This window comes from Lolium rigidum, chromosome 1 (genome assembly GCF_022539505.1).
Source record: "Lolium rigidum isolate FL_2022 chromosome 1, APGP_CSIRO_Lrig_0.1, whole genome shotgun sequence".
Classification (NCBI taxonomy): Eukaryota; Viridiplantae; Streptophyta; class Magnoliopsida; order Poales; family Poaceae; genus Lolium; species Lolium rigidum.
In genome coordinates, this window is record NC_061508.1 from 159814359 (window position 1) to 159827317 (window position 12959).

The 12959-nt window shown below is 46.8% G+C and overlaps 1 protein-coding gene across 3 annotated transcripts; it reads left to right on the top strand.

Moving 5' to 3' along the window:
• The first annotated feature begins 609 nt into the window (after positions 1 to 609).
• Positions 610 to 7198, top strand: LOC124683669 (beta-glucosidase 31-like). 3 transcript variants are annotated; one of them, XR_006996784.1, is made up of 14 exons: positions 610 to 924; positions 1034 to 1097; positions 1182 to 1240; positions 1319 to 1394; positions 1466 to 1537; positions 1620 to 1707; positions 1787 to 2051; positions 2134 to 2249; positions 2365 to 2588; positions 2801 to 2826; positions 6369 to 6486; positions 6571 to 6673; positions 6757 to 7064; positions 7101 to 7198. XR_006996784.1 is itself a non-coding variant. In XM_047218143.1 (13 exons), exons 1-13 carry the CDS (start codon positions 781 to 783, stop codon positions 6971 to 6973), a joined length of 1572 nt encoding a protein of 523 aa, XP_047074099.1. In that variant the 5' UTR covers positions 610 to 780; the 3' UTR covers positions 6974 to 7198. The 3 variants fall into 3 exon arrangements, 2 of the variants coding, with proteins under 2 accessions (XP_047074099.1, XP_047074106.1); XM_047218143.1 differs by having other exon boundaries at positions 6757 to 7198; XM_047218150.1 differs by having other exon boundaries at positions 899 to 956; positions 6757 to 7198.
• Positions 7199 to 12959: the final 5761 nt, after the last annotated feature.

The following is a 12959-nucleotide window of genomic DNA, read 5'->3' on the forward strand; positions in this document are numbered from 1 at the left end:
GTTTTCCTCTCCTACCTTGCACTACTACTTGTTCCATGTTCAGATCTGATGCATGTGCTTAGTCTGATGTGTGTGGTTAAGTATGCTTGTGCATCTGTAATCTTGCTTTCGGTAATTAAACTCACACGAAAATTGCCTAATAATCCAACAAGTTGACCCAAATTTAATTTCCACTTATGCAGTGTGCGACAAGTTAAGTTACAGGAGGAAAAAACATACTTCCTCTGATTCAAATTAATTAAATTTACTTTATCTAGATACGCATGCATGTAGTCTAGAAATTTAATTAGATAAATGTGAATCTAGATAAAGCTGCGTGAATTAATACGAACGTACAACCAAATGAATCCCATATACACATCGGGGCTACGACGTGTCAACAGAAAATACAAAAGTTAACCCAAATCTAATTTCCATTTATGTAGTGTTTAACGAGCTAAGTTACATGAGAAACCATATGAGCAACCAAACGCACCCAATATACACGGGCAGCGACGTGTCCCAAAAAAAAAAACTGGCAGCATATGGACGGTCAGTGAGCCTGGGACGTGTCCAGAAACAGCGAGGCGAGGCATCTTCAAAAAGGAACATGACGGAGACGGAAATCGCGCATCTTGCCTGGATTACGCCCGTCCAAGCAGAGCCAAGCCGTGCCGTTCGCTCTCACCGCTCCAAGGTCCCCGATGTCGTTCCCCCGTTCCATAGCATCCACCTGACCACTGCGCCGCTCATCCGCATTGCAGTACCAGTAGGGCGGCGGTTTACATACACGGCCGGGCCATGGAACAGAGCCGTGGTAGCAGTTCACGCCTGCGCTTTCTTGTAGCCGTCCTCTTGTTCGAGCTCGTCTCCGCTGCCGCGGCGATTACCCGGGATGACTTCCCGGAGGGGTTCGTCTTCGGCGCAGGCTCGTCGGCTTACCAGGTTCGGGGTAAACACCGATGAAGATCGATGAGGCCAGTAGCAGTTAGTTCGTCTCGTCTGTTGCAGCAATTCACTAGCTCTGCAACTCAGGGATTGTTTTCTTGGCCAGGTCGAAGGCGCGTGGGCGGAGGACGGGAAGAAGCCGAGCATCTGGGACACATACACGCACCAGGGTTTGTATCGCCTACCAATCGAGTTCGCCTTCGTTTGTGCGACTCTGTTTGTTTCTAACAGGTACTGTCTGTGTGCTCCCGAAGGCTATGCATTCGACCATGCGACGGCAGACGTGGCCGCAGATCAATATCACAAGTACAAGGCATGTTTTCCAATCCCAGGTCAGCAGGGGAGAGGCCTATTTTCTGAACCTATGCTGATGATGGTCGATCAATTGCAGGAAGATGTGAGGCTCATGCATGAGATGGGCCTGGACGCCTACAGGTTCTCAATCTCCTGGTCACGGCTTATTCCAGGTACCTCTCATGAACCAATCATATCTATTTACTTTGGAGAAGTTCTTGGTTGTGTACATGTGTAATTGCAGATGGGCGAGGAGCTGTAAACCCAAAGGGGTTGGAGTACTACAACAACCTCATAGACGAACTCCTCAAACATGGTACTCCCTAATTTGGTTTGTTTCGTCAGTTTCGACAGTCCATCTGTAAACGTTAATGTTTGGGCTGGTGATCGCATCGCAGGAATACAGCCTCACACGACCATCTACCACTTCGACCTTCCTCAGGCTCTTCAAGATGAATACAATGGCTTGCTCAGTCCTAGAATCATGTACGCACTAGTAACTTAGTTAGCCTTGCAATGCTAAATTAGGTTAGTTCTGAATGAATTGTGGCCGTGTGAGTGGCAGAGAGGACTTCACAGCGTTCGCGGACGTGTGCTTCAGGAGCTTCGGCGACAGGGTGAAGCACTGGACCACCGTGAACGAGCCCAACATCGAGCCACTTGGTGGCTACGACGTGGGCTACCTCCCGCCACGGCGGTGCTCATCCCCGTTCGGGTTCCCAGGAATCACGTGCGCCGAGGGAAACTCCACTACGGAGCCGTACATCGTCGCTCACCACCTGCTGCTCGCGCATGCCTCCATGGTGTCCCTCTACAGACGCAAATACCAGGTTGATCACTCAGCTCATGTTCTATGCTACTGAATTCCATTCATGTGATCTAATCTCCAGCGAATGAATTCATGCTGTGTAGGCTGTGCAAGGTGGACGGATCGGGATCACGTTGCTCGCCTGGTGGTATGAGCCGGCCACAACGAAACCAGAGGATGTGGCAGCAGCCGAAAGAGTGAATGACTTCACACTCGGATGGTAAACCTCTGATCCACATACATATGAATAAAGCCCAGCTCAGTGCCAAACAATAGGTTCTTGCATCCCTTGGTGTCTTGCATATTTCTGAAGTCATGGCAGTGCCAAACAATAGGTTCTTGCATCCTTTGGTATACGGAGACTATCCACCGGTGATGAAGAGGAACGCCGGGTCCAAGCTGCCGGCGTTGACAGCCGAGGAGTCAGCGAGGGTGCGCGGTTCGTTTGATTTCGTCGGGGTCAACCAATACGGCGCCATCTATGTTGCAGACGACCCAAGCCAGCTGAAACACGAATTGAGAGATTATTCAGCCGACGAGGCGACCAAATATGTCACTCGTAAGAAGTCGCCTTTTTTTTGAACAAAGAAGTCGCCATTTAAATACAGATATATGTTACAGGGAGATTACATTTAGGGATCTTTGTCTACAAGCTAGCTATGTTACGCAAGCTGCCTTATAAATTGAGCATCAGCTGTGGCTCTACATTTGCAATTCGAAAGACCAGCCAGACAGCTGATTCGCTGACATTTTCTCTGTACATTTCTGCAGAGCCGTTCGAGAGCTCAAGACACCAGGTAAGCTTTATAAATGAAGTCCTATACTCAATTTAGTTTTTCCTTAAATGGGGATTACCTCGTCTCAGCCCCTATATCAATCGATGCACAACCAACTTTATTAATGAGTTCATCATCCAAATTATTACAGCTCAAGGATCACACAAAATCGATAAATGAATCAACTAGCGGAATATAATAAGCAGGAAAATATATCCATTATGCATTCTCCTAGTGTTCCGCCAGCCAGACTAGCTGTAGACATCCGAAGCAACCCTCAGCAGACGGTTGCATCCATTAGCCACAAGTTCCCGCTGATTTCGCAGGAGAAGGAAGGACCAAAGTTGTATACAGTGGGTAGCCATATGAATAACTTGCAAAATTATTAAACATACACGCATTATTTAACACTATGTTATCCCTGCACTTCCAACATAAGCCTGAAACTCTAATGTGTAACCTATCTTAGTTTTCTTATCAATCTCATTTAGCCAATTTCTAAACAAGGTAGTGATATTGGTCCGTGGAGGAATGGTGTAAGTCATGTACACACTATATCATACAATACGAGCAAACACACATGAAATAAATAAATGCTCAATAGTGTTAGCAAAATCACAAAAGCAACATTTGTTACAATCATGCCAATTTATGTCTGATAAGTTATTTTTTGTGACCAAATTTTTTCCTATTTTAAAACCACATAAAAAATTTATCTTGATTGGTATCGGTAAGGTCAATCTTCATTAACCGTTGGCATAAGTGTAACCACGCTATCCACTTATTATCAACCAAAATCTGTCTGAAACCAATATTTACCAGAGTCTAAGATAACACAGTATGCACTGGCAGAGCTAGCCTAGGATCGTTAGGGAGGGAGGGTATGTTTTGGGGGAGCAAATAACTCAATTGTTTCCCATCTAAGGTCCTTAAATATTTTTCCTTCAGTGATTGTTTTGATGTACTATGTTATATAATGACTAGTATGTAGAGTGTGCATATATAGAACATGGGGGCATGTGAACCCACTTTTAAAAAGTTCCGTTTGTGATTTTCTGTCAAGCCAATTATTTCCCAAAACTAGGTGTGACTACCATATCCACTCTTTTTTTTTTGGGGAATAATGCATTCAGTAAACAGTAGACAGAGCTAAGTCCTCGCTGGTCCGTCCCCGTTTCCCATCTCTGACATTGTTTCTCTCACACCACCAGATCCAGAACAGAGTGGCGATAGTGGCACTCTTCTCAGCTTTCAGGGCTCCAACCATTTCTAGAGCCGTTGTTTTCACCACAAGCCCAAGTTGGTCTTCTTCTAGCTCACTCAACCTCCAAATCTCCTTGACTCGTTTGCACTTGAACAAGGAGTGACCACTATCCTCATGGTGCGCATGGCTCATCGGGCATAAGGGACATATGTCCATTCCCTTCCTACACAGATTGACACAAAAATGTCGTGTTATGGGCAAGTATCCAGATGAAATGCTAGATCGATTTTGTTTGGCACCGACAAAGTCCAGCTCTTTTTCCACGGGAACCCTGTCGCCGCATCAGTCGAGGTCGAGGCAATACCCCGGGGCCGTGGCTGTTCCTGTGCATGATCTCCACCCAATAGGTAGACTAGACAGAAAAAAAAAAAAAAAAAAAGCCATTTAGAGTCGAAGTGCCAGGACGATCAGCCACCTCATAGTTAATGGAAATCGTCAGGATACATGCAGAGTCATCCGTCCATCTCCACTATTAAAAGAACCCTAGGCTAAAGAACTCGTCTTTTAACTCACAAATAGGCCTTTCCAAAATAGAGTGAAGAGCCAGTTGGTTTTTGTCTGAACTTGAGACATGGTTGTGTTCGTTAAATACTTATCGTGTAGCAATTTATGCCGCACCCCCTCTTCATTCAAAAGCTAAAACAATTATTTTCTGAGTAAACATTTATTTTTAAGTTAGAGTACCTCAACACCTTGGTCTTTAAGAGCATCTCCAACAGACGCGCTAAAACCCCCGCGCGGCAAAAAAACCGCCGTTTTGCCGCGCGCGGTCGCTACCGCGCTGCTCCAGCGGACGCGGGAAAACGGCGCGCGCTAAAAAATTTACCGCCCGCGCGCTTTCGCGCTATCCCGCGCGGGAAATCTGCCGCGTGCGTTACCGCGCGCGCCATAAAAAGGACACGCGCGAAGCGGTCAGCTGCCACTCCTCCCACGCGTCTTCCTCCCGCGCCCTCTCTCTCCCCGCCGCTCTCCCTCCCGCGCCGCTCCGCCTCCGGCCGTTCCTCCTCGACGCGAAGATGCCGCCGCGCCGCCGCTCATCCTCCGGCTACCGCGGCGTCCGCGCGCGGCCGAGCGGCCGCGCCGACGCCGAGATTCGCTTCGGCGAGGAGCGGATCCGGCTCGGCACCTACGACACCGCGCATGAGGCGGCGCGAGCCTACGACGCCGTCGCGTGGCGCCTCGGCCGCCCCCGCCGGCAGATGAACTTCGACGACGTTCGGACGCGCGAGCAGGCGGAGATGCTCGCGCCGCCATCGCCGCTCATCACGAACGAGCAGCGGCGCCGCGCCCGCGACCTCGAGCAGCGCCTGCGCGTGGCGGAGCAGGACGAGCGCAACCGCCTTGCGTGGGCGCGCGCGTTCCCGGAGGACGTCGCCGCCACGGAGGCCTTCTACGCGGAGAAGGAGGGGGACAAGGCGGCGCGAGCGGCGATGAAGAAGGCGAGTCGCGAGAAGCGCCGCGCCGAGTCCGCGGCGAGGAAGAAGGCGAGGGCCGACGCGGCGGCGAGGAGGAAGGAGGAAAGGCAGAACGCCGCCGGGCCGTCGACCGTCGTCCTTTCGTCCTCCTCCGATTTCCAGTACACGACGACGTCGACGCCGGTGTCGGACACGACACTGAGCAGCTCCGACTTCGACTGAGAGTCCGACGACGGCGAGGAGTAGTTTATTTATTAGTATTTTCGTTAAAATGTCGTATTGTATCGCGCACTTTTAAAATATATTCGTATTTTCGATCATATTTCATAGTTTGTTTGATGAATTTTCAAAAAAAACGGTCCGATTTAGCAGTTTGTGATGCGCGCGCTGCAAAATAGCGCCTCTGGCGGAGGTGCGTTTTTCGCACACCAACGCGCGCTGCAAAATACAGCCTCCGCCGGGGGCAAATTCGCTATGCCGCGCGCGAGCGGTATACAGCGCGCCCAATCATCGGTATAGCGCGCGAGATTTTAGCGCGTCTGTTGGAGATGCTCCACTGAGTAGGCTGATTCTTTTTCATCGCTTTGACAGAAGAACCTTGATCTGTGAAAGTTGAGTCGTTTTCTAACCCTTGAGGAAATATATTTCATGGTGGATCTAACAATATCGATGTTGGTATTATAGATGTCGATTGTTTTCTTATAAGCTGGGTCCAAAATAGAAAAGTTTGACTTCGAATAGTAATAATACACCTTATAAAAAGAGAACGGAGGGACTATGGTAGAAATTATCGCTTACATAGCATCGATGCATGATCTATAGTGGAGTTTTGAGTTTTCTGTCGAACAATAGTGTTTCCCTGCATAAACAAACAACCCTGCCAGGAGTTTAAGCAGCGTGGACTCGGGCTGGGCAACCACGACGCGCCATGGGCTCTGAGGAAGCTGCTGGAGCACCTGCAGACGAAGTACGCGAACCCTCCGGTCTTTATCTACGAGAATGGTAACACCCAAACCCTCAACCCTTCTTCCCCGACGAGTTTTACTTGATTTCCGAACAAGTTCACACGATTTTGCATCCGGGCAGGAGCTGGGCACGAGCCGGACCCGTCGGGCGGACTCCTGTACGACGACGAGTTCAGGTCCCGTTTCTTGCAGGTTTACATCGAAGCGGCGCTGCAGTCTATCAGGTTCTGCACGAGATGACCAGAAATGTAGTGCGGCGCGCGTCACCATGTTAATTCCTGTCTCTGATCGAGTGCGTATGTTCCAGGAACGGGTCGGATGTGCGCGGCTACTTCGTGTGGTCATTCATGGACGTGTTCGAGTACATCTTCGCCTACAAGTTCCAGTTCGGCCTCATCGGCGTCGACTACGGTGCCGAGGGGAGGACGAGGTACGCCCGGAGCTCGGCGCGGTGGTACGCGGGCTTCCTCCACGGCGGCGAGCTCAGAACGGTGGCGCCGGATGGCTCCAGAGCCTCGTCATGATTGACCCAACATATGTCGGCGCGGCGCAGAGCACAAATGATGCTCCACCGGCCACTATTTTTTTCCTTCTCATAAATAATGGTTGATCAAGGTCAGCCTGGCCTTATGATTTCAAAAAAAAAAAAAGGTCAGCCTGGCCTTCCACATAATCCATTCATTTTTATGTAATACACACCATGCATGTACACACCTCCGTTTTGGAAATAAGTGACTTGATTTTGATTTTGTCTAGATGCAAATATATTTACACACTAAAATGCATTTGGATACATCTATGTAGGTCTAGTTGCGAACAAAGAGAGTATATAGAAACGTGATGTGTGTAAGAGCATCTCCTGTCGCGTCCTCCAAACAGCGCTGGATCGAGCGTTTGGAAGACGTGTTTTCTTCGTACCGCGTTAGGGGACGTTGCTCCCCAGTTGCGTTCCCCAAACAAAATTTCGGAAATTTTAAACTTGAGCGAGATTCAATTAAATTCATCCAAACTGGACATATATTACATAGATTCGAACGAGGTTCGACTAAATTTAAACTAAACCTAATCTAGAAGAACTTGCGGCGACCGGAGGCATCGTAGTACTGGTGGAAGTTGTACATATCGTCGGTGACGACCTCCTGCTTGACGCGCTCGCCGGGCTCATCGATGGGCTCGTCCTTCACCAGGCCGCTTGGTCCTGCCTCGTCGTCGTCGATGAGGTCCACGAGCGGCTTGCCGGAGTCGCGGATGGACATGGCGATCGCCGTCTTGACGTCGCCCCTCCAGGCGTCCTTGTCGTTGAGCGACGCCAAGTACGCCGCTCGCAGCCCTGGGCAGTCCTCGGGGTCATCGCTGCTGGCGATGAGGCGCTGTTGCTGCTCGTACTCCGCCAGCAGCGCCGCCTTCGACGCTTCCTCCGGCTCCTCCTTCACCTCTGGCTTCGAGATGAGGAGGGCGCCGCCGTGCCTCTCTTGCTGCCGCCGGCTGCCGCTGTCGTCGCGCCTCGGATAGACAGGCGTCGCCGGCTCCTCCTTCACCACGTGATTGGGGACGGTGTAGGGCACCGGGCGGTACGACGAGGACGGCGTCGATCGGACCAGTCCTGAGGAAGAAGAGTTCGAGGAGGACGAGTACGTCCTCCTCGGCTGCCATTGCGCTGCGAGAGACGGTGGCGGTGAGGACGGCGCCTCCAACCTTGGAGTGCCGTTGAGGATGCCGTGGATGACGCTCTCGAGGGTGCGCCCCGGAACGCCCCAGAACAGGTTGCGCCCGTCCCTGTTCCAGCTGTTCGGCCCGCCGATGAGCCCGGTGGTGTTGCGCATTGATACGTCTCCGACGTATCGATAATTTCTTGTGTTCCATGCCACATTATTGATGATATCTACATGTTTTATGCACACTTTATGTCATATTCGTGCATTTTCTGGAACTAACCTATTGACGAGATGCCGAAGGGCCAGTTCTCGTTTTCTCGCTGTTTTTGGTTCCGAAATCCTAGTAAGGAAATATTCTCGGAATCGGACGAAATCAAGACCCAGCATCCTATTTTTCCACGAAGCTTCCGGAACACCCGGGAAGGACCAGAGGGGGGCCACAGGCCCACCAGACCATAGGCCGGCGCGGCCTGGGTGTGGCCCGCGCCACCCTATGGTGCCGCCGCCTCTTCGACCCTCTGACGCCGCCTCTTCGCATATAAGAAGCCCCTGGACCTAAAACCTCGAGACGAAAAAAGCCACGGTACGAGAAACCTTCCAGAGCCGCCGCCATCGCGAAGCCAAGATCTGGGGGACAGGAGTCTCTGTTCCGGCACGCCGCCGGGACGGGGAAGTGCCCCCGAAGGCTTCTCCATCGACACCGCTGCCATCTCCACCGCCATCTTCATCACCGCTGCTGTCTCCCATGAGGAGGGAGTAGTTCTCCATCGAGGCTCGGGGCTGTACCGGTAGCTATGTGGTTAATCTCTCTCCTATGTACTTCAATACAATGATCTCATGAGCTGCCTTACATGATTGAGATTCATATGAGTTTTGTATCACAATTCATCTATGTGCTACTCTAGTGATGTTATTAAAGTAATTTTATTCCTCCTGCATGGTGTAAAGGTGACTAGTGTGTGCACCGTGTGGTTCTTGTCGTAGGCTATGATCATGATCTCTTGTAGATTGTGGAGTTAATTATCATTATGATAGTATTGATGTGATCTATTCCTCCTTCATAGTGTAATGTGGACAGTGTGTGCACTATGTTAGTTCTTGGTTTATTTTGCAATGATCTATTATGCTCTAAGGTTATTTAAATATGAACATTGAATTGTGGAGCTTGTTAACTCCGGCATTGAGGGTTCGTGTAATCCTACGCAATGTGTTCATCATCCAACAAAAAAGTGTATGTAGCACATAAGAGAAAGAGTTATTTATTATGCGATCAATGTTGAGAGTGTCCACTAGTGAAAGTATGATCCCTAGGCCTTGTTTCCAAACATCGAATCTCCGTTTATTTACTGTTCTCGTTGCATGTTTACTCGCTGCCATATTTTATTCAGATTGCTATTACCACTCATATATATCCATACTACTTGTATTTCACTATCTCGTTCGCCGAACTAGTGCACCTATACATCCGACAAGTGTATTAGGTGTGTTGGGGACACAAGAGACTTCTTGTATCGTGATTGCAGGGTTGCTTGAGAGGGATATCTTTGACCTCTTCCTCCCCGAGTTCGATAAACCTTGGGTGATCCACTTAAGGGAAACTTGCTCGCTGTTCTACAAACCTCTCGCTCTTGGAGGCCCAACACTGTCTACAAGAATAGAAGCTCCCGTAGACATCAAGCACTTTTCTGGCGCCGTTGCCGGGGAGGAAAGGTAAAAGGTACTCACACTCCGGATCTCGGCTACTAAGCTATTTTCGCCGTTGTAAGTACTCGAAGCTATTTCCTTTAGATCCTGCAATTGCATCTTTTTGTTTCTTGTTTACACTAGTTTGGCATAATGGACAACAATGAGCTTCTTATTCTATTTCCTGATTTAAGACATGGATGGTTTGATGCGAAAATTAAAAAACCTATGAAATCTTATTTGCATGCTGGTAGTAATATTAGTATGAACGCTTTGAACACCATTGTTGATAATGATATAGAAAGTTCTAAGCTTGGAGAAGCTGGTTTTCATGATCTTTTTAGTCCCCCAAGCATTGAGGAGAAAATTTTCTTTGATGATACTTTGCCTCCTATTTATGATGATTATAATGATAGTGGTCTTTTGGTGCCACCTACTATGGAGAGTAAATTTTGTTGTGATTATACTATGCCTCCTACACTTGATGAAAATAATAATGATAGTACTTTGTTGAATTTGCTCCCACTACAACTAATAAAATTGATTATGCTTATGTTGGGAGTAGTAATAATTTTATGCATGAGACTCATGATAAGAATGCTTTATGTGATAGTTATATTGTTGAGTTTGCTCATGATGCTACTGAAAGTTATTATGAGAGAGGAAAATATGGTGGTAGAAATTTTCATGTTACTAAAACACCTCTCTATATGCTGAAATTTTTGAAGCTACACTTGTTTTATCTTCCTATGCTTGTCACTTTGCTCTTCATGAACTTGTTTATTTACAAGATTCCTATGCATAGGAAGCATGTTAGACTTAAATGTGTTTTGAATTTGCCTCTTGATGCTCTCTTTTGCTTCAAATACTATTTCTTGCGAGTGCATCATTAAAGCTCGCTGAGCCCATCTTAACGGCTATAAAGAAAGAACTTCTTGGGAGATAACCCATGTGTTATTTTGCTACAGTACTTTGTTTTATATTTGTGTCTTGGAAGTTGTTACTACTGTAGCAACCTCTCCTTATCTTATTTTATTGCATTGTTGTGCCAAGTAAACTCTTTGATAGAAAGGTTGATACTAGATTTGGATTACTGCGCAGTTTCAGATTTCTTTGCTGTCACGAATTTCGACCTGCCTCCCTGTAGGTAGCTCAGAAAATTAAGCCAATTTACGTGCGTGATCCTCAGATATGTACGAAACTTTCATTCAATTTGGGCATTTTCATTTGAGCAAGTCTGGTGCCTCAATAAAATCCATCTTTACGGACTGTTCTGTTTTGACAGATTCTGCCTTTTATTTCGCATTGCCTCTTTTGCTATGTTGGATGAATTTCTTTGATCCATTAATGTCCAGTAGCTTTATGCAATGTCCAGAAGTGTTAAGAATGATTGTGTCACCTCTGAACATGTTAATTTTTATTGTCCACTAACCCTCTAATGAGTTGTTTCGAGTTTGGTGTGGAGGAAGTTTTCAAGGGTCAAGAGAGGAGGATGATATACTATGATCAAGGAGAGTGAAAGCTCTAAGCTTGGGGATGCCCCGGTGGTTCACCCCTGCATATTTTAAGAAGACTCAAGCGTCTAAGCTTGGGGATGCCCAAGGCATCCCCTTCTTCATCGACAAATTATCGAGTTCCTTCTCTTGAAACTATATTTTTATTCGGTCACATCTTATGTACTTTACTTGGAGCGTCTGTTTGTTTTTGTTTTTGTTTTTGTTTGAATAAATACTTGTGTGGGAAAGAGACACGCTCCGCTGGTTCGTATGAACACATGTGTTCTTAGCTTTTAATGTTCATGGCGAAGGTTGAAACTGCTTCGTTAATTGTTATATGGTTGGAAACGGGAAATGCTACATGTAGTAATTGGTAAAATGTCTTGAATAATTTGATACTTGGCAATTGTTGTGCTCATGTTTAAGCTCTTGCATCATATACTTTGCACCTATTAGTGAAGAAATACATAGAGCTTGTTAAAATTTGGTTTGCATGAGTGGTTTCTCTAGAGTCTAGATATTTTCTAGTGAGGTGTTTGAACAACAGGAAAGACAATGTATAGTCTTATAATGCTTGTAATATGTCTTTTATGTAAGTTTTGATGTACTAGTTTATGCTTGTGTTTGCTTCAAACAACCTTGCTAGCCTAAGCCTTGTATCGAGAGGGAATACTTCTCATGCATCCAAAATCCTTGAGCCTACCACTATGCCATTTGTGTCCACCATACCTACCTACTACATGGTATTTCTCCGCCATTCCAAAGTAAATTGCTTGAGTGCTACCTTTAAAATTTCCATCATTCGCCTTTGCAATATATAGCTCATGGGACAAATAGCTTAAAAACTATTGTGGTATTGAATATGTACTTATGCACTTTATCTCTTATTAAGTTGCTTGTTGTGCGATAACCATGTTTCTGGGGACGCCATCAACTACCCTTTGTTGAATATCATGTGAGTTGCTATGCATGTCCGTCTTGTCTGAAGTAAGAGAGTAAGAGAGATCTACCACCTTAATGGTTGGAGCATGCATATTGTTAGAGAAGAACATTGGGCCGCTAACTTAAGCCATGATTCATGGTGGAAGTTTCAGTTTTGGACATATATCCTCAATCTCAAATGAGAACACTAATTGTTGCCACATGCTTATGCATTAAAGAGGAGTCCATTATCTGTTGTCCATGTTGTCCCGGTATGGATGTCTAAGTTGAGAATAATCAAAAGCGAGAAATCCAAAATGCGAGCTTTCTCCTTAGACCTTTGTACAGGCGGCATGGAGGTACCCCATTGTGACACTTGGTTAAAACATGTGTATTGCAATGATCCGGTAGTCCAAGCTAATTAGGACAAGGTGCGGGCACTATTAGTATACTATGCATGAGGCTTGCAACTTGTAAGATATAATTTACATAACTCATATGCTTTATTACTACCGTTGACAAAATTGTTTCATGTTTTCAAAATAAAAGCTCTAGCACAAATATAGCAATCGATGCTTTCCTCGTTGAAGGACCTTTCTTTTACTTTTAATGTTGAGTCAGCTCACCTATTTCTCTCCACCTCAAGAAGCAAACACTTGTGTGAACTGTGCATTGATTCCTACATACTTGCATATTGCACTTGTTATATTGCTTTGCATTGACAAACTATCATTGAGATATACATGTTACAAGTT